This window comes from Pongo pygmaeus, chromosome 1 (assembly GCF_028885625.2).
Source record: "Pongo pygmaeus isolate AG05252 chromosome 1, NHGRI_mPonPyg2-v2.0_pri, whole genome shotgun sequence".
NCBI classification, from domain to species: Eukaryota; Metazoa; Chordata; class Mammalia; order Primates; family Hominidae; genus Pongo; species Pongo pygmaeus.
This window is the reverse complement of record NC_072373.2, coordinates 28,016,365-28,038,219: the sequence shown is the minus strand read 5'-3', so window position 1 is coordinate 28,038,219 and position 21,855 is coordinate 28,016,365. Positions and strand designations below refer to the sequence as shown.

At 39.8% G+C, this 21,855-nt stretch overlaps 1 protein-coding gene across 1 annotated transcript; it reads right to left on the bottom strand.

Annotated features, from left to right (window-relative positions):
* Window positions 1-1,061: 1,061 nt before the first annotated feature.
* LOC129034956 (putative uncharacterized protein C1orf140) lies at window positions 1,062-8,872 on the bottom strand. Its single transcript, XM_054484876.1, has 4 exons — window positions 8,648-8,872; window positions 6,618-6,763; window positions 2,281-2,425; window positions 1,062-1,262 (listed from the first exon to the last, which is right to left on the bottom strand). Exons 1-4 carry the CDS (start codon window positions 8,870-8,872, stop codon window positions 1,062-1,064), a joined length of 717 nt encoding a protein of 238 aa, XP_054340851.1.
* Between the last annotated feature and the right edge of the window lie 12,983 nt (window positions 8,873-21,855).

Here is a 21,855-nt window from a genome sequence, read left to right as displayed (position 1 = left end):
CGTGTCCTACCATTTTCTTTGATCATTGTGTTCCAGCCACACTGAGCCCTTTGTTACACTTTGTATGTCTAATAGTTCCCTCAGTTTGAGGACCCTAGCTTTATATATACACATGACTTCTGCTCTCCCTTAATAGGACCTCTGCTCAAATATTGCCTCTGAAAAATGTCCCTCATAGATAGCTCTATATAACATAGCAGCCCTATCGTCTTTCCATACTCTCCCCTCAGCTTCCTTTATTTTTTTCACAGCACTAATTATATTATAATTTTTGACATTACATTATTTATTGCATGCCTATTATGATATTATAAGATCCATGAGGGGTAGGGACGTGGTTTTATTTAAAGTTATAGCCTGAGAATTGAGATCAGTCTCCAGTGCATATGGATTTGGCAATAAATGTTTGTGGTGTGTCAACTCAGTAAGTTCCTAATCAGGAGAACAGCATCCTACAGAACTGCAGGTCTGGAAGTAGATGAGATTCTGAGCTCCATAATTTGGGGGCTTGCCCAGGTTGTATAGGGCTGGTGAGGGGTTGAACAAGGGCTCTGACATCCTGTCCAGTGCTCCTCTTGTTGCCTCACATTGCCTTCCTATTACCACAGCTTCTTGAAAGACTTTTGTCAGGAAAGCAGCTATTTTGGGGGAAATTAGTTTTTTTGTTTTTTTTTTAAACCAGAAAATGATCTGGGGTCCAAAGTGATGCCAGTCCCATATACTGCATTACCAGGTATCCTACTCTGTCAGCCTCCAACCAGTCCTTCTGAAATATGGTCATAAAATAATGGATCTGTAAACTGTTCTGGGCAATTATAGTGCTCCTGGAGTGAAAGTGGGCTGTCATTAGCCATGCTTATGGACACCAGCTTGCTGCAGTTGGCTGTCAGCCAGGCTGGGAAACAGCCTTCGATTGGGAGGACACAAGTTCAATGGGATAATTAGGCAGGGTTTTGTACAAGTTTGTTGATAAAAAATGTGCTACAGATTAGCCTTTTCCCCTTTCTGTGCTGAGTAACGATCAGACAGAACAGGTGGTAAGCTAATGGGGGAATACGAAATTAATACTTTGTTTCCTGGTCCCGCCTTTGTTGCTTTTGTGTAGAATATTTCTTCAGGATCTTCAAACACATTGCAAGCACCTTTTTCTTCCCAGTTTTATTTAGTTTAGTCTGAAATATCTGGCCCAAAGGGGTCTGAGCCATCCAGGTTTTCAAAAGGAGTTCTCCTACTTTTGTGGGAAATGCTCTAAGAATAAACATCTGGAAAATAGAACAATTACAAACAGTATGAAGTAAAAAACAAGGCTTTCAAACTAGCTGTTAAACCTCAACCACAGCAGGATCTCAGATTCCAAATGTAAGTTTGACCTTTATCTAAAAAATGTGATCCTTCTTAAGAAATAGTTCAGCCATTCATGCCTCTCTAATCACAGAGCCTCTTGTTTGGTGAGCGATGGGTTTTCAAAACGTCTATGTCCCCTACAGGTACTAAAGACCTAGACCTAAAGACCATAGAGCTTACTTCTAGATGCCAACTGTCAGTCTAAATAATAATAATAATAATAATAATAAACAAATTGTTCCCACCCTTTATTATGATGAGACTAATTTCCTTTTCCTCATTTTTGGATTTTATGAAAATGTTTCATAATGATTTTAGAAGGACCTGGAGATTCAAGATTTCTTCTTTTATGGAAGATTCTCAACAATGAAAATTTGTCCTGTTCTCTCTCTCTCTCTCTCTGTATATGTGTGTGTGTGTGTGTGTGTGTGTGTAAAACTCAGTCCAATTTCTCCTTTCTTCCATGAAGTTTACTTTTGCTATTCTAGCTTTAATCATTTCCCTCATCTTCAATCTGTGCTCATGATTTTTTACTTAATTGTACACTTGCTTAAATGGTTCTGTTTTTTTGTGTGACTGTCTCATCTTCAGTTGGGAAGGATATGGTGTAGTTAAGAAATATAGACTTTAAGAGTGATATCAGCAGGGTTGTGGACAAGTAAGGGAGCCTTACTCCCTCATGGAACCACCAAGTAAAGAGCAACATATGGACCAACATAGCTTTATGAGAATGCTAGAAACCAGTTAAAAATCTGCAGGAAGTCAGCAAATGCCTAATGTAGTAAAAGCTACATTCAACCTGGTAGAGAATTTCATGGCATTGTTGCTCATCTTGGGTCTATCTACTGTTGGGTGCAGAGCGGAGTAGTTGGGAGAAAGTTGCCCAATTCCTGGTTCCTCTCTCAGAATGGAAGAAAAGTAGTGGAACTTGTTTACAATGTTCTGATGTTTCTGGAAGCTGCTCAAGGGACTGGGTTCAGTTGCATTTAACTTGGAGTGCTGATGAGAATAACGGCATAGTTTGTATATCAGTTTAGGGACTGCTGAAAGCAGTAGTGAGAGCTGCGGGGGAACTGGGTACCTGGGGCAAGAGAATACAAACAGAGGAATATAATAGGACATAAGGCCCTGAGAAGAAGCAAATGTGAGACTTATAGAGAAATTAAGAAATTTTAAGGTATATAGGGGAAAAAAAAAGGGCAGGGTGGGAAAGGAAGCACACACATAGGCCCAGGAAAGACATCCCCAGAAAAGACCTGAGACGACCTTGGGCCTTCATGCAAGACCAAATAGCAAAAGTCTTCTTTTGAATGGAGCAAGTCCACAAAGACTGGGAGAAGTGACTGTTTTTTTTTTTTCATGCCCAAGTTTCAATAAAAAAGACCACAAACCATATAAAGAAATAGGAAAGCATGGCACATTCAAAGAGCCAAATAAATCTCCAGAAACTAACCCTAAAGAAGCACAGTTTTCAGACTTCCTTGGCAAAGACTTTAAAACAACTGTCTTAAATATGCTCATATTCTTAAATATGAGCCAAAGAAGAACACAGGCAGATAAGTAAAGAAAATCATAAAAAAGATACATGAACAAAATGCACATATTCACAAGGAAATGGAAATTAGTCAGACCTGGTGGCTCCTGCCTATAATCCCAGTACTTCAGGAAGTTGAGATGGGAGGACTGTTTGAGCCCAAGAATTAGAGACTAGCCTGGGTAATATAGCAAAACTCTGCCTCTATTAAAAATCAAAAATTAGCTGGGCATGATGGTGTGCACCTCTAGTCCCAGCTACTAGTAGGGCTGAGGTGGGAAGATTACCTGATCCCAGGGAAGTTGAGGATGCAGTAAGCTAAGATTGTGCCACTGCACTCCAGCCTATGCTACAGAGTGAGACCCTGTCTCAAAACAAAACAAAACAGAGATAAAAGTTATAAAAAAGAACCCAACAGAAATTAATTCTGGAGCTGAAAAATATGATAACTGAATTCAAACATTTACTACAGTGTATTTTTTTTTTAGACAGAGTCTCCCTTGGTTGCCCAGGCTGGAGTGCAGTGGTACGATATCGGCTCACTGCAACCTCCACCTGCTGGGTTCAAGTGATTCTCCTGCCTCAGCCTCCTGAGTAGCTGGGACTGCAGGTACATGCCACCACACCTGGCTAATTTTTGTATTTTTAGTGGAGATGGGGTTTCACCATGTTAGTCAGGCTGGTCTTGAACTCCTGACCTCAAGTTATCCACCCACCTCAGCCTCCCAAAAAGCTGGGATTACAGGCGTGAGCCACCGCATCCAGCCTAATGTTTTAATGGCAGACTTGAATAGGCAGAAAAAAAATCCTTGATGTTAAAGACAGATCATTTAAAATTATTGAGTCTAAGGTGCCAATAGAAAAATGAATGAAGAAAAGTAAACAGAGACTGAAAGACTATGGAATACTACCAAGTGAACCAATATACTCATTATGAAGTTTTAGGAGAAGAGAGAAACAAAGAACAGAGAACTTATAGTAGTCCTCTTTTATCAATAGGGTATGTTCCAGCATCCCAAATATAGTATCAAACCCTATATATACTACTTACAAATTTCTTTTTCTTCCATCACAATTTCATGGATAGATTTACTTTTACTGTAGATCTTAGAAACCTCAGCATAATTTTTTTCTTTCCTTGCATCAAGAATTTTCACCTTTTTACTTAAAGGAAGCACTCCATGAACATTTTTTTTTTGGCATACCCAAATTGCCAGCATCACCTATATTACACTTTGGGGACATTATTAAGTAAACTAAGAATTGCTTGAACAAAAGCACTGTGATACCATGACAGCCAATCTGATAACTGAGATGGCTACAAAATGACTAATAGGCAGGTAGTATATACAGTGTAGATATCCTGGACAGAGGGATGATTCATGTCCTAGGTAGAACAGAGCAGGACAGCACAAGATTTCATCATACTGCTCAGAATGGCATGTGATTTAAACTTATAAATTGCTTATTTCTGGAATTTTCATTTAATATTTTCAAACTGCTGTTGAGCATTGGCAATGGAAACTGTGGAAAGTGAAACTGTGGGTGACGGTAAACTACTGTGTTTGGAGAAATAATGACCCCAAACTGCCCAAATTTGAGAAAAGACATGAATCTACAAATACAAGAAGCTCAACAAACTCCAAGTATGATAATCCAAAGAGATCCACACTAAAATATAGTCAACTGTGAGAATTCAAAGACAAAGGAAATCTTGAAAACAGAAATAGAAAAATAGCATGCAATGTGTCCTCAATAACACTATCTTCAGATTTCTCAGCAAAAACCTTGCAAATAAAAAAGTAGTGAGATAATATATTTAAAATGCTGGAAGAAAAAAAAAGTTGTGACTAAGAATTCTATATCCAGCAATACTGTCCTTCAAAAGCAAAGAATTAAAACTTCCCAGATTTAAAAAAATTCTGAGGAAATTCATTACTACTAGACCTGTTCTGTAAGGAATGTGAAAGAGAATCCTTTAAGTTAAAATGAATGGATGCTAGGCCATATAAAATTTTCTAGCAAAGGTAAAAATATGGGCAAATGTAAAAACTTTCATTATTATAATTTTGGTTTGTAACTCAACTTTTTGTTATTTTATAGAATGTAGAAGGCAAAGCATAAAAATAATTATAAATCCATGCTAATCAGTACACAATGTATCAAGGTGTAGTTTGTGACGTTACAAATGCAATTTATGACACATATAACAATATGACTGAATCTTGAGGATATTATGCTAAGTGAAATAAGCCAGTTACAAATACCATTTGATTTCATTTATGTGAGGTACCTAGAATTATTAAATGCATAAAGACAGAAAGTAGAATGATAGTTGCCAACAGCTGGGGATTGGAAGAAAGAGTTGTTCTTAATAGATGCAGAGTTTCAGTTTGGGAAACTTAAAAAGTTCTGAAGAATGGTTTCCCAACAATGTGAATGTACTTAACACTACTGGACTGTACATTTAAAAATAGTTAACATGGTCAACTTTATGTTATGTGTATTTTATCGCCATTAAAAAAATTTTGTTAATATGGGCTTTGGAACCAGATGACCATGAATTTGCATTTCAAGTTCTTTTAACTCCTAGTGAAGTGGTGGTGTTGTCTGAGGTAAATACCCGGGGTTCACTGTCTTGCACCAAGAAGACTAAGGACGTGGACATACATGAGAAGTGACTTTAGGAGTGGAATGTAATAGGCAAAAGAAAGAGAAAGGAGAACAGCTCTCTCTCTTGCGAAAGAGAGGGGCATCCAAATAGGACTTCTGGCCCATGTGGAGTGCACCAGATTTTATAGGCAGGCTGGAGGAGGCGGTGTCTGATTTATGTACTGCCTGCAGATTGGTTGGATCAGGTGTGATGTTTACGCAGCACACAGGGAAGGCAGGCCACCCCATCGTAATCTTATTATGCAAACAGCCTTTCCACTTGGCCAGTGCCATGTTGTCTGCTCCTTACTATACACCTGGCTGGCAAAGAGAAGAGAAGATAGAGCTGCCATTTTGAACATGCCTAGTTCCAGGTAGCCTTTTCCTGTTGGCACAACTGCTGGCATTCGCCTGTGCAAGCTTCTAGCTTGCTTGTCTATGTCTGCAGCTCAATTTTACAGGCTGCTCTTTGTTAGAAAAGAAAATGATTTGGGGGCTGCTTTTCATTAAAAGGAAAACCTTTCCGAGGACTCCCGTACCCTCACTATCTGCCTAAATAATTTCTTCTTAACTCCTATATCACTAGCTGAGTAACCTTAGGCTAATAGCCATTCACTCTGAACCTTTTTTCCTCTAGGATAAAATAAAAATAAAGTTGCAAATGCGTGTAAAGCCCCTGAGGCACAGTAAAGAGAATAAACATTCTAGATGGCAACCTCTTTGATGGTAAGTCTTAATTCTAATACTACTCCAAAATGCACAGCTAACTGTGATTTCATTTCAGGAGTGTATTTTTGCAAATGATTATGTAATCAAAGATTGAGGAACAAAAAGAAGCTGCATTAAAGTAATGACTCAGGTGACTAGATGAAGACTGGGAATGACTTTCTCACTTCTGTTACTGTGCACACATTTTAGAATAAGACAAAGTCAGTCTTCCAAAACTAACGTTTTAAAATGTTTTGGGGGTGGTGTGGGAGTGGAAAAGGGAAGGCAGCACTAAAAGGGATATATGAACACTGATATTTTCCCTCCGTGTGAACATATTTTCACAGGCTGCCCCATGGGTAGCTTTGTGATACCTCACACAGTTTCCTTTCTCATCAGCCCTTCACTTGTCCTAAGAGACAGCACCCCGCAAAAACACACTATTTCACATAGACCTGCAGTATCCACAAAGAAAAGATGATCTGGGACATCCTCTGATCTTGTGTGTGGAGGATCCTCTGCCAGCTTCAGAGGAAGACAAGACATAGGGAGAAAATGTTTTTGCTGTGGTTTGGTTTTTTTACTGCGACCTGAAATCCACCTTACCAAAACCCATTCCAGAGAACTTTAGCCTTGGCTTCAGCCAAACAGGCAATGAAGTGTAACTTTTCAGTGACTATTTCGGTTCCAAAACCCTTGTATATATGGATTTATTTGGAAAAATAAAGCCTTAAAATAGAAGTCCAAGCTTATCATGTGCAGGCCTTTTCCTGCCAACTTATAAGCAACAAACTGGTGTATTTCTTCTTCCTCTTTGAGATAGAGTACATTCCAAGAGGAAGTTGATGTCAAGTATTTGGATAAACAGCTAAGATTTGAGAACCAGCTCTCCAGCAATGGGGGAGGTTTTCTCTAATATTTCCTAAGGCTGGTGTGCTACAGGTTTGTAGCAATTATTTCTTTTTAAAAAAAGGATTTTCTTCTCATTAGGGAAAAGACCTCTTGAATGAACTAAAGGGGACAGATGGAGACTTGGAACATTGTCATCACCCCTGAGCCTCTGTAACTATGATTTCTAGGGCACTCGGGTAGTTTATTGGGCAGTCATCCGAGGGGAAACTAAACACATGTTAACACGGACTGGCAGCCCCTAGTCTAAATTCTTTCAGCCAGTGGTCCCCAACCTTTTTGGTACCAGGGATCGGTTTTATTGAAGACAATTTTTTCCATGGATGAGGTTGGGTGGGGGATGGTTTCGGGATGAAACTGTTCCACCTCAGGTCCTCAGGCATTACAGTCTCGTAAGAAGCACGTGACCTAGATCCCTGGCATGCGCAGTTCACAATAGGGTTCGCGTTCTTACGAGAATCTAATGCCGTGGCTGATCTGACAGGAGGCGAAGCTCAAGTGGTAATGTTTCCTCGCCTTCCACTCACCTCCTCTGTATGGCCTGATTCCTAACAGGCCACTGACTGGTACAGGTCTGTGGCATGGGGGGACGGGGACTCCTGCTTTAAGCCATAGGGTAGCAATGCTTCATTCTCATCCAGAAAAGAGGAGAAAGAGCAAGGGATGGTTGCTGCAAAATCATGTTTCCCATCAAGGGAGTCTCTTGGAGACAGTGGAGTCACATAACCAGCATGGTGACAGCAGGAATCAAGCCAGCTCCTGAACCCAAGCAGGAAAGCAGGTGACTGAATGGCAAAAACTGCCCAGATACAAATATTTTCTTTTGTGCTTCTCTTTTTTTGAAGCAGCTCATGCCCTGGGAAGATGAGGATGTCTTAGAATTGTTTCCATTTAGTGATGCAGAAACTGTCACAATGATGAGTCACTGTTCTGTACAAAAGAGACCTTTGGTGGTGGAAAACTGGTGTGTGTGTGTGTGTGTGTGTGTGTGTGTGTGTGTGTATGTGAGAGAGAGAGAGAGAGATTGCTCAAATTGCCATTGCCTAATCAGCCAGTAGTGATTGAATGGAGAAAGCCTTTGAACCAGATCTCAGATTCAGGGTGCTTCCAGGGAGCAAAGAGAAAAAGACTGAGAAATTCACTATGGTGAGTATTGAGGTTGTACTGCAGCTCAGTCTGGAGAATTGAAGGCTCCTTCCTGAAAGGGTATGGGGACATAGAGAAAGATAGCATCAGCGGATCAAAGCTACCACATTTTTGCGGTTAGATGGAGATTACAGTAGGGAGTGACAGAGATAAAATGTTAAAAACCTCCAACATTCCAGTTTAGACACAGCCCCTCCCCTTTCTGGCTATAGTGACCCTTCTCTGGCAAGTACTGCCCAGGGAAGATAAATCAGTTAGCCAGTGGCCTAAGGGTTAGGACTTTAAAAAACAACAACAATAAAAAAACCAACAAGTTATAAACCGTGAGTCCACAAGTGGCCCCAGGAGACTTGCCTTCTGCATTCTGTCTGTCTGCGCAGGACTGCGAGGGATCTCTGGGAAGCCATCAGCTCTCAGGGGCAGGCACAGGAAACAGCTCTTCTTGTTCGCAAAATCCAGTTCGGTGGTTTGGAACAGGGTAGACAGAGAAACAAACAAGTGTTTGTTCATAGGCTGAGACCTAGGGGGTGTATAAGGAGTAATGATCCTATCACCTAAGGAGGATGAATTCTGGGTCATTTTATGAATGTCTTCCTTAGAAAAGCCTCCGAAGCAACTGGCAGATGAAAACTGGAAACTATTTTGAGCTGGGATCAGGGAGTCCAGGGTGCTCAGCAGACCAGGTTACTGCCCCTGCCACTCACTAATTAAGCACATGGACAAATTGCTGCCTTTTCTTGGCCTCTTTTCCTCCTCATAAACAGATGAATCCAAAACTTTTCTAAATCCAAAACTCACCAGTTACTTTTCCTCTTGTCTGCTGATCTTGACTTTTTTTTTTTTTTTCTATGACACTGCATTTTTCCCCCCTGATGTCAGGATCCAAGAGAAAGTGAAAACCTTTCTCCTGATACGGTCAATACTGGAGAACTGGGAACAATGTCAGAATGACCGGCCACCCTGAGCCAGCCCCTTCAATGGCACTGCCCTTGGGGGCTGTTTAACATATAAACTGGGGCCATTTAACATATAAACTGAATTAAAAAGTTACTTCATGTTCTACAAAAAGAATGTTTTATTTTTAATTTACCTTCATTTTCAAAAAAATCAAGATTCTCTCTTTAAGATGCCCCAGGCCCTATGTGTCATGCAGTACCCATTTCCAGAAACATCTTCTGTCACCAAGAGTTTCGGAGACAGTTTTTGTAGCGTTCCAGGCCTCGGTTTCTCTCTCTGTTGCAGGGAAATAATCAGACATACCTGCCATCAGCTGCTCTGAGGTTTTTTGTGAGCTTCTCAGCTGACAGTTTTAAAAAGTAAAAACTATCCTTATTTGTGATTACATATCTTCTCAAATAAGACTTTCTTACATCTGCAGAGACTGTTTAGTCTCTTAGTCTTTTCTAGAATTCTGGGTTACGTTTAAAACAAGCACTAGGTTTTATATTAATACCAAAGCTTTGAAACCACAGTGGTTAATGACTCTACCAGCTGCTTTTTGTCGTCTTTAATAGTGACCTCTTTTTAGGAATAACTGCCACCTAATACCTTCCTCTCAAAGACTAGGTCAACAGAGAGTCATTTGGCTGATTTTTCCATCAACAAGCTGGGGGGCTGGGGGTTAGCACAAACTGGTTGTAACCATTTTATTCCTCAGCCTCTCTCTGTGCCTGTGCCTCAATATTTCTCCAATGAATGCTAGTAGCCTCAGGATGCAGTACAATGATGATACTATCCAAAGCCTGCCCTCTGAAGAAAAAGGCACTGTTTTCCTGCTTGCCTTCCTCCAAAGCATAAACACACAAATCATATGCTGATAGCATCATTGTTACAAATACAAGCTTGAGATATTTAAATATTTGTGTTTAGATTCCATCTTCATCCATCACTCTTTTGCCTGTGTACAATTATGAAATGCAGATATTTTCATTCAATATCAAAGCATCCATCCAGCCTCTTAGGAGAAATACTGGCTTAGTTAGTGAAGTCAAAGCTTTTATGCCTTGAGTATCAAGCTTGCTGGGGTCAATACATGGGAGCAGATCGTGGCAATTCAGGAATCTGGGATAAGTGTCATCAGAGTGTGTTCCCATCTTGAGTACTCAGTGGAAGTAACTCCAAGCCAGGGGAAGTCCCACCAGAAGAAAAGGCTGACTCTAAATAAGGTGCATGTTTCCAAACTGTTGGTGCCTTTTGCTCCTCTGGCTTGTGTACTTCCCAGGCTTTTATACTCAGATACTGGAAGTGAAACTCCTTCCTGTCCAGCTCACAGCTGGCTGCCATCATGGACTCATGGAACTAAATGGATCATGCGGCCCTTGACACAACTACAACTCAGCCCTCCTCTCACTTCTATTCTTTGTTGTTTGTATGTTATGTACAATTGACTGTAAGTCATTAGCAAACACATTTATTGGTGGAGCTATATAGTATTTAAGAACATAGGCTTTGAGGTTCAAAATTTGTGCGTTAAATTTTACCTCTTGTTATTTGCTAGCCTTGTGGCCACAACAAAGTCTCTTAACAGCCTAATTTTTCTCATCTGTAAGATGCTGCTAATTATATTTACTTTATTGAGTTAGTGTGAAGATTCAAAGAGATAATATATGTAAAAATGAAAGCATGATATTTGGAGAATTTTAAGCATTCATAATAATGTTTCTCATTGTTAATAATACTGATATTTTATGGTTACATAAAAGTATTAGATTTAGAAGGTGTTCCAGCCCATATGATAATGTCTTTTCTTTTTTTGTCTGAGGCTGAGAAACAAAGATATATAATAATAACAATAACCAAATTCAGAGTCTTTTTTGGTCTCAATTTCAGTGACATGAACATGATTCCACCCGGAATTCTCAACAAAGTTATTTTCTGACAACTCTTGGTCAGGGGCCTGATAATGTGGAAACCATTTGATCTTTTGCATAGGGATGGTCTTTTTGTCAAACATCAAATTTAGCCCTCTTTCTTACTGTGGGATAAGTATATGCTTTCAGACTTCATGAAAATATTGTCCATCACCAAGAACAATTTTCTGGTGGAGAAAATCTAGGGAAAACATTAGCAAAAGTCTAAACTGAACTAATGGACGATATTTAAGCATCCAAGTTTTTGTGTTTTTGGTATGTAACCATTATCAAAATGAAATCTCTCATTTTGTGTTTAGAGTTTTTTCCTTCCATAACACTGCTTGAAAATTTTAAACCAAGTAGGCAGCAGAAAAAAAAATATTGCTTTGATACATTCTTTCTGAAAAGAGAGGTCAAATATGCAAATTAATTAATTCTTTCTTTTTTTCTTCATTTAACGTCTTATGTTTTGAAGCGGGAGGGAAGCAAAAGAGAGTTTATGTGTTTAAAGGTGTGTATATGTGTTTGTGTGCATGTGTGTGTGTGTCTGTTCATTTATGTACACATTCCCAATGGGGAAATAATCCATCTTGATGACTTGGGGCTGCACGCAAAGCACATTTACAGTTAACGCCCCACCTCTACCTTTTGCCATGCTCTCATTTTCCAGAATCCATATGTTGTAACTGATATGTGGCTCCAACTGCTTTGCTGCACATGTGAATTTAATAGTGGCAGATTTAGATGAAATGGTTCAAAACTGCCCATGTATTACTTTCATCGGCAGCAAGATCATCACGTTAATTCTTTTTTCAAGTTAGTGTTGAATCTAGTCCTCTTGAAATTGATGAATGACAGGGCTGGCTGCAGTCAGGCATGATGAGCACAGGTGCTCATTTGGAAGCTGGCGCCTCCGAACCCAACCCATGCCACTTAATCTCTGCATCGCATGTGTTTTCCTGATATTTAGTACTCACACTTCCTTCAACACACAGCTTTTGGCATCTCAGCGTTAATGTGTCTATACTGTGTATATAAATGGGCCTGAAGAGATCATGCTTCCGCGATCTCTGTTTCTAGCCCTACAGGTGGGGGGTGTCACTGGTCTGTAGTTGTGCTCTAATCACAGTTTGCAACTCTGCTCTTTCCTCTGTAGGTTAATCTAGAAGTTTTGCTTAGTTTTTCTAACAATATTTTCTCCCAGCTTACCCCATAGAAGTAATGTCTCAATGTAAGTGTAATTCTTCTGCCCAGCTTGTCCATTTTAATCTCACTTTAATTCACCAAATATCAAGTGAGGGACATTCTACTAACAAGACCAGCTCTCCCCTACAAAGACCAGACTTGCAGATGTTTTTTTTTTCATAAGCTTCATCTTGAGCTGGTCAGAGTACCAAATAGCAATGAATACTGCTTATAAAGCATATTCATACATCTTTCTATTTTGTGCCTTACAGAGGTCCTTTGGGCCTAATATTATCACTACATAATTACTATTTTACACACAAGAACCTTGTAGCTCAACAAGATTGACAAGGTCACACTGTTACTAATTCATTTGGGAGTTGAACCCAGGTCCTTCTCCTTGGAGTATGTACTGATTGTTCAGGGAACATCATGACTGGGCTCCTGAGTTCTGCCCATAGAATACTATAGAAGCATTTATGTGGTTCCTGGTGTCTCAGGCCTTATCTCCAAGTTTTAGGGCAAGACAGAGGTTGGTAAAGGTGGAGGAAGGACAGGCCACCAAAACTGTGCAAGCAAGCAGGGATAAAAACTGAGAGCAGAACAGAAGTTCACAGATCCAAAGAGAAATGTGATAGTTTCTAAAACCAGTGGGGCTATAAAAGGTATCAAAGATGGGAGTCAGGCTGTGAGTGAGTAGAAGAAAGTAAAAGCATTGTTGCAGGTTGCACACAAGAAGGCTGTAGTCCAGCATAGTTACTTAGAGCCAACTTAGTTGTCTAGATCCTATTATAGTTCCAGGAGTGGGAACGATTGTTAGCTCACCAGTGGTTTTCTGAGCTCATATTTCCATATTGTTTTATTGATGTGGCATTGATTTAACAATTTCAGAAAAGGAATGTGGGGAGAGAGTGACTGTACCCTGGGATATCTGCTAGAGTTCATTAAGAGGTGCTGGGAAATGTGAAGAGTCACTGTTCTGATCAGTGGTCACCCTGCCATCCCGCAGTTAGATGATGTAAATGGCATATTTACCAAAGTCAGACTCTAGGCTCCACACTTACTTTTGTGGGCTCCTATAATTTTCTGGTGGTTCCCAAAGCATGGTTTTCATCAAGACCGGGCACATTACCTAGTAGAGCTTCTGAAAAATGAATATTGTTCTCCTTGTGCCACCCAGAGTCCTGAAAGGCAGAGGATTCTCCAGGACAGATTCAAATTTTGCTTCCTTCCCTGGAGGTAAGGCTGTGATGAGCCTCTGGGTTCCCTTGAGGAGAAGTCTTCCCTACCTTGCCAGCTTGGGGTCCTAGGAGAGAATGATGTGCTGCCTCCTACCCTGAAACACGGGTAATGGACTAGGGTAGGACTTCAGTATTCTGAATTGACCTCTTCTTTGATGAAAGTCTCCAACATTCCTCAAGAAAAACCAACCTAGCCATATTCATATGAACATGTGGCTTGTTCAAATTCAACACTGATTCATTTATCTATTCATTGATTTATCAAAGATTTATTAAATTCCATTGCTAGGCACAAAAGAAACCAAACCACATGAGATGATAATCTAAAAATTTCTCCTTTGATGTGCCTTGTACAGGTCTCCTATTGTTGTTATAAAATTTACTTCTATTATGATATTCTGTTTTTCTGTCTACTCATTAAAATGTAGTGAGTATAAACATAAACTTCTGGGCCGGGGGCGGTGGCTCATGCCTGTAATCCCAGCACTTTGGGAGGCCAAGACGGGTGGATCACGAGGTCAGGAGATCGAGACCATCCTGGCTAACACAGTGAAACCCCATCTCTACTAAAAATAGAAAAAATTAGCGGGGTGTGGTGGTGGGTGCCTGTAGTCCCAGCTACTCGGGAGGCTGAGGTAGGAGAATGGCGTGAACCTGGGAGGTGGAGCTTGCAGTGAGCCGAGATTGCGCCACTGTACTGCAGCCTGGGCGACAGAGTGAGACTCCTCTTAAAAAAAAAAAAAAGATAAACTTTTGGATTACCAGTGACTAGCACAGTGACTGGATCATAGGCGGGGCTAGGTAAATATTGTTGGATGGAACAGAAGTAATCTCTACTATTGAGGTATTTGCTGTCTAGCACAAATATGCATGTGACGAAGGTAACTGAAAACTAAAATTAGGTATTAATTGCAGTGATGATTAGTATCCAGTCACCAGCTAGTTAAACTCTTTAGCATAAGGCAGAGAACTACCTCCTATAAGCGGAATCAGGATTCTTGTCCTTCTGCGTTCATTCAGTCCTTCAGTCATTCAATGAACATTCGTTGAAGCTTTAGCAGGTACTGACTGAGACAAACCTGCTGAATCCTTTGGTGTTGGACATTTATTCCTTAACTATTGGGAAGGAAAGAACTCTCATTTTATTCTGGGAATTCAGTACCACTTAGGACCAGTAATCTTAACAAGCAGCCTTCTGGGTAACAGAGCTCAACAAGGACATCCTCATGATCTAGAGCACTGGACAATCAGTTTCCAAAGCAGCCAAGGAGGCAAGGCCAGATGCCCCCGTACACTAGGTATAATGAAGTATTCATTCTTTTCAAAGTATTTTAGAGGTATTATAATGTTATTCTGAATCACATTACCTTTAAGCTATTTTGGTGGAAAGCCCCCAAACACTTCTTAGCTTTCTTCTCTCTTTGTCTCTCATTCTCATTATTGGTCAATTGTCAAATCTTTCCATTTTTGAAATGATGAAACTTCTACTAGATTCTAGGACTCCTTCAAAGTCTTTTCTCTAAATGTTTTTGGCAAAACATGGCATCGTGGTCAGGATGACCTCTTGTTCTTTCTTAAGGTTGGGCACTTATTATTTATTCCTTAGCTCTTTCTTTTTCTAGACTCTGGCTAATCTTTGCCAATTTTTATTACATTCTCATTGCAAAAACCTAATTATTTCCTCAAGGCTCTTATAATTTGAATATCATATCTCAAATTTCATTGACAATTTTCTGATCCCAAAGCCAAATCAATTCTTCAGATTTAGAAGAGAGTCAATGTCTAATTTTTAAAATGGAACTCAAGAAGACAGATGTGGGACGATTTTTTGCTTTAATATGAATGTTAGTGAGAATACGCAGCGCCTTTTTTTCTTGTTGACTGTCTTAGAAGTGATTGGTGCTGAGTCCTTTGGGCCGTTATGCAGGTTGGTACAAAACAAGCACTCTGTGATCACTGAAATTTGAGATGGAACCATAGAAGACAGGTGCCAGGAACTACTGAAAGGCTAAGGAAGTTGAGGTTAGGAGTGGACTCAAATGGACCCAGGAGCTCCAGAGGATCCCAAGGAGTTCTGACTTACTCTGGAAGGATCTCAGGTAGTTCAGATGAAAACAATGCTGCCTGTGCCCTGAATATTTCAGAGCCTCTAAGTGTTCCCTTCAGAATCTCTCAACCAAGGAATTGAATAATTATGTCCTTGTTGTACAGCCCAGTTCGAAACCAAAATTGAAGGAGTTCAGAAGCTAGTTGCAAAGGTTTTGAAATTCAGGGTGAGGATCCTTTTGCACAATTGTGCCAAGATAGAAAGAATATGAAAGTGGTGTCAGTGGGACGAGGACAGGAGAATGTGTATGCCATGAAGTCAAAATGTCATCTTAAACATATGATTGGTATAAGTGTATTGGGGAAAAAGAAAAAGAAAATAACACTTCCTAAAAGTACTTCTATGTCCAGCACAATGCCAAGTCCTGTTACTGCCAACTGTGAGGGGGGTTTAGACTGGTATGTTTGTCCACGTTCATCTTATTCACAGGCTTATTTGATCAGGGAACACATGGTGCTCATTACATGCATGGGAATTGGCTATGAGGCAAAATAGTAATACTGGTTTCCTATTCTTGGTTCCTGTTGCTGCCAGAGATGAGAACTGAATTACCTGGCAGAGTTTTAGGATTTGCTTTTGTTGACCTACAAAATGGTGATAATGGTCATTTTCTCAGTTGAGAGAGAAATGACATCTCAAAAGGCAACTGTGGCACACTGGAAATAATATGGGATTTGGCATTTGAAAGATCTTGGCTAGCATTAAATTTATGGCATTTATTAACTGTGCGCCCTTGTCCCAATCACCTAATCTTTCTAAGCCTTAATTTCCTCAGGTCTTAAGGGGGGATAAAAATGCCTGCCTCACAGGATCGTTGTGAGTATGAATTGAGATAAAGTACATAAAAGTACGTTGCAAACTTAACAAATCTTTATGCTGGAGTAATTTTTGTGTGTGTGCCAGGAACTCTACTAGAGGCTGCGCTCATGCATCAATGTGGTATTGTGCAATTGGCAATACAAAGATATGTAACAAAAATTGGAAAATTGATAAAGAGCACACTCTGCCCTCAAGGAACTGGAAGTACAGTGGGGAGCTAGAAATGTAAATAAATGATTATAATTGCATGAGGTAATATATTTAGTACTGCTAAGCACACAGTGCAATGGGATTATAAAGAGATAAAATTCTTGAGCTGGGAAACAAAAGACGGATTAAACATTGCCAGGCAGACATATTTGTGGGGGTTTCAAGGGGGAGTTTGTCAAGTGCAGGGCATATCATACGTATTATTATTATTCAATATAAATTATTATCCAAGCTGTAACCACATAATCTGACTATAGATCATTTGGTCATTTTAATAAGCAAGAGGTATAATATAAAGAATTTAATCATGTCCCTTTGACACTTTTAACATAGATATTAAAAAAATAAAAACATAATGTTACATACATGGAAACTTCTGTGCAGCACAGGTATTTCTGAGTTGGATTGGAATTAGGCTGATGCAGAGAGATTTCATCTTGTAATAACATCAATACAGTGGCAAGAGCAGACATCAGTTGATGTTAATGTTGATCATTTAGGCAGATGTCTGACATCTATCTAGGTATCTGCTCATTCACTCTGGTAATCATAATTAGAGGTTCTGTACTGACCATCTGAGTGGCACAGACAATGCTCTTTGTGTCTGTGCAGGACATTGCCCTGAGAGCCTTCTCCCCTGCTCAGAAGGATCTAGGGAACACAGATCCTAATGCAAGTTATGCCTTTCTTGTTCTGAACTACCTGCGTATGCTCTGTACAATAATGGAGCAGGGTCCAGATTTAACTTCACAAAATGAAAATCCAGACTTTTCTGTTAAGTTGCCTTTGCCACGATATGAGCAAAAAGATTAAATCCAGCTTCAGCTGAATATATACATTTGAAAGATTCCACTAGCATCTGTTCCATGTAGAAACAATAGAGCAGACCTCCACAGCCTGTTTGGGAAGCCCAGTGGGCATGTGTGCAAGGGATGTCTGTGGCCACCCCCGTCCACACACTGCCAGAGCTTTCCTAACCCAGAAGGACAGGGAAGAACATGTAGGTCCATGTCAGGGACTGAAATGACTCAGAGGTTTGAAATGAATGGAAATTTAGTAAATGGTGGTGAGTGACTCAATGAAATCCATATTCTTTCCCATTCCCTATTGCAAATCAGATCAGGAAGTTAGGGCTTTATAAAATCTATTTTTTCTAAGAATGGTGTTTGAAGTTGTCAGGAGGGTCCAGATGTGACTCCCAATTATTTATTGTCTAACTTGCCTGATTCTTCTTAACCAACAACCATTCACCATATGAAGACATTTTTAGCATTCAAAGGGACACATTAGCTTGCTGCTCAGCAAGACGACAAGAAAAAAAGCTAGCATTTTTATGCAAACTTGTTCATGTGTAATATTTGACAAGCATCACTGAGTGCCTCTACGTGCTCATGCATCTATGTGACAGTGTGCAAAGAGCTGTGGACACAAAGATGCGGAATAAATGATCTTTTATTCTTGTTTGTCTTCTAGTGTCATAGTAAAGTAAAATATGGCATTGGGCCAGAGACAGGACATTGGATGGGCACTTCAGAGCACACTGGGAGATAAACTTGTTTAAGAAGACAACAACACCGAAGAAAGTCAGCTTCATTAACTAAGCTGGGGGTTTGGAGGGAACTTGAATTGGGGCTGATTGTGGAATACATCAGTAGTAAAATGATTACCCAACCCCCAAACAAATCCAGGAAGACTTAAAATCAGGGTGAATTGGGACAATTTATAAGTGGCATCAACAGAACTTGACAGTATGTGTTGTTAATCACACAGATACCATACACAGAAAGCTCCCTCAAAGCAACACACGGAATTGATTTCTTTTTATGAAAATAAAGGAGTAAATTGTCCCCATCCAGTACATTCAGTCCAGGGGTTTGCCAAAGGCCATGTGTATAGTATCAAAAGTTAACCCTAAATCACATTTTCTGTAAGCTCTATTCTGACTTCCTAATTTTAGAGAGAAAAATGAAGAGGTAAAATTAATAAAGAATTTGCTTCTACTTTGCCTCCCTTACCAAAAGATAGACCAAAAAGGGTCAAAAGGATCAGTGGAGATACAAACAAGTGGCCTTTAAAAAGACATGTTTTTTTAGGCTGGGTGTGGTGGCTCACACCTGTAATCCCAGCACTTTGGGAGGCCAAGGCTGGCAGATCACTTGAGCTCAGGAGTTCGAGTCCTGCCTGGGCTACAAAATGATACATTAAGGAAGGTTAAGGTCGGGAATTGATGGTTATATTTAGTAATGTGGTGCTCACTAATGGTCTTATATCTTGTATCCATAAAAAAATAAAAAAATTAGCTGAGCATGTTGGTGCATGCCTGTAGGCCCAGCTACTCAGGACACTCAGGCAGGAGGATCACTTGAGCCCAGTAGGCAGAGGTTGCAGTGAGCCCAGATCGCACCACTGCACTCCAGCCTGAGCAAGACCCTGTCTCAAAAAATAAAGAAATAAGTAAAAATAAAAAGACATGTTTTCTGTTTATTACAGAAATTTTTTCTATATTCTCTTTATAAATTCATATATATCAATATACAAATAGCAAATAGTCACATTATAATTGATGATGTAAGCAGGGTCTGCCCATGACAAAATTCTCAAAGAGGTAGATATAGCCACAGTTTCCCAGTTGCAGCCTTACAGACTAGAAAACCTGATACCCAGAAGGAGCACGTGGGCAGAATGAAACTGGGAGAAGGCTGATTTACTGTCATCTAAGGATGGAGGATAGAATGGAAAATCTGTTTGCTAAACCATGAACAAGAAGACAGGTGGGCAAGGTTAGGATGAAAAGGGAGAATGTTCATTTTTTCACTTCTTTATTCAACATTTATTAATCTCCTAATCTATAGCAGGTACTGTCCTAGGCACAGGAAAAGTTGATGTCCGTGAACGGAGGGTTAAGTCAAGGGATTTAGGTTTTTTCCAGAGATGGTGCCCTCTTTTACTTGGTGCCCTGAGGGTTGTATAAGGATTTACTTCTTAAAGGAACTGTAACACACCAAACACAATTCCCCTCCCCTCAAAGACTGTTTCTCTAATATCTCAGATCTAATGTAACCCTGTGTCTTCTACTGTAAATAAAATTAGAGAATCTGGTAAGAGTAATATTATTTGCTTTATAGATTTTTATGATTGATATTATAGTTGAAAAAATAAAATCTGAGTTAATATAATATATCACAAGTCTTAGAGCTGTGGGTTCTATCTGATTTCAAAGCTTGTACTCTACCCACCACCCTACAAAGCCTTGAAGGTATCAGGAGCTTAATGAATTACTCCCTTCTAGACATATTTGCAATATAAAGTAAATATCTAAAAAAGGCAATGCTTACTCAAAGGAATATATCTAAATGGAAATTGTTAGGCACTGGGGTATGGAAGATATTTTTTCAGCAAGGGGAAGGGAGAGGAGAGAACATGAAATTATATAACTTAACAGCTATTACCAACACTGTCTTTTGGCTCTTCTTTAGAGTGACTCTAGTAGAAAGAGTTGTCAAAAGTTGCTGCTTCTAATTCTTCTCATACCTTCTCTTAAACATACTCTCTGGTCAGGTTTCTGCCCCAAACCTCCAAAAAAAGTTACTCTTGTTAAGACCATTAGTGAGCACTGCATTACTAAATCTAACTGTCAATTCCCAACCTTAACCTTCCTTAATATATCAGTGCCATTTAACTCGGTTTATCACTCCTGGTTTTTGAAAGTTTTCTTTCATTGACATCTGAGGAGCCAGTCTTTCTTGATTCTCTTCCTACTCCCTGAACTATTCTTCCCAGTCGCCTTTGCTGAATCTTCTCCATTTCCCTAATTTTTAAGTATTTTAGCATTGCTGGGCTTAGTCTGTGAACCTTTCTTTATCTATACTCATCTAGACTCATGTTTTTAAAAAGTGCTAAAAACTGTCAATTCCCATGAATTTGGCTGGATACAGCAACAGTTAGTCATGTGATGGACATTTCACATATAGGATGAGGCCTGAGCAGGTCCAGATGGCACTCATGAGTTCTCTTGTGTGCTTTTCTGTCAAGTCAACACCTATGACCTCATGGGAGTTTCCTGACTGAAGAGGAAAAAATGAGCCTAAGTTGTATGGAATGGATCAAGTTAGACAGGTTGGTGTGAATGAAATATGGACACCTGCTGTGTTGTAGCCCCTTTCAAGGATGAGCCTGAAAGAGTAGCAAGAGAGAGTCCTCCCAGTGGAGAGTATTTTAGGTGGTATACCTGGCCACCTATTTTGTGTAAAAAGAGAAATGGCCCTGTATTTTCCCCCACTAAAAGTTTTCCTCTTTCCTCATGCATACAATATTATTTCACATCTCCAGTCCTTTGTCAAAGGTGTTTCTTTAGATTGGATGATTCTTTCACCCTATCTTTCTGGAGCAATGTCCACTTTATTCTAGGCTGAGTTGAAATGTAACCTCTTCCAAACAGCTTCACGAGGCTTCTGCAAACTGAGTAACCCTTTCTCTGGCTGACACAATCTGGTGTTTACGTCTCTGGTGTAGCACTCCTCATCTCAGTCTGTGCCAGTTCATGTCCTGCAGGGGCTGTAGCCCTTCCAAGGACAAAGACAAATAAGAGAACGATTGAACAAGTAAACAAATATTGAGATGTAGCATGTAATGAGAAAATGAATGGACTGTGATTAAAACTTAGAGACCTGTAAGACCACTGTCCTTAATTACAAATTAATGAGGCACAGCTTTGCCATCCCTACAGGATGAGGGAAAAATATTTTGCTCACATTATCTTTCTTCATATATGATAACTCTTCTTATTCTTTACAATGATGACATACACTAGGACTGTGCCAGTGATAATGGAGGGAAGTAGACAAATGCAAGGTAGAGCCAGCAGAATTTGCTGATGTCTGGATGAGGATAGTGGGGAAAAGGGAGAGAACCAGAATAACTTCTTTTTTCAGATGCAACTGATAAAGTTTGTGCCTTTTGCTGAAATGGAAAAGATTGGGGGAAGAATATGTTTCAGGTAAGCAGAAGTCAAAGATTTATTTTTTCAGCATAATTTCTTATTTTGAAATTGTGATAGACTCACAAGAGGTGAGTCTATAACCCTGGAGTCCAGGGTTCTTACCACAGCACAGGAGAAAAGAGAAAGCAAAAATGGTACCACCTGTTTCA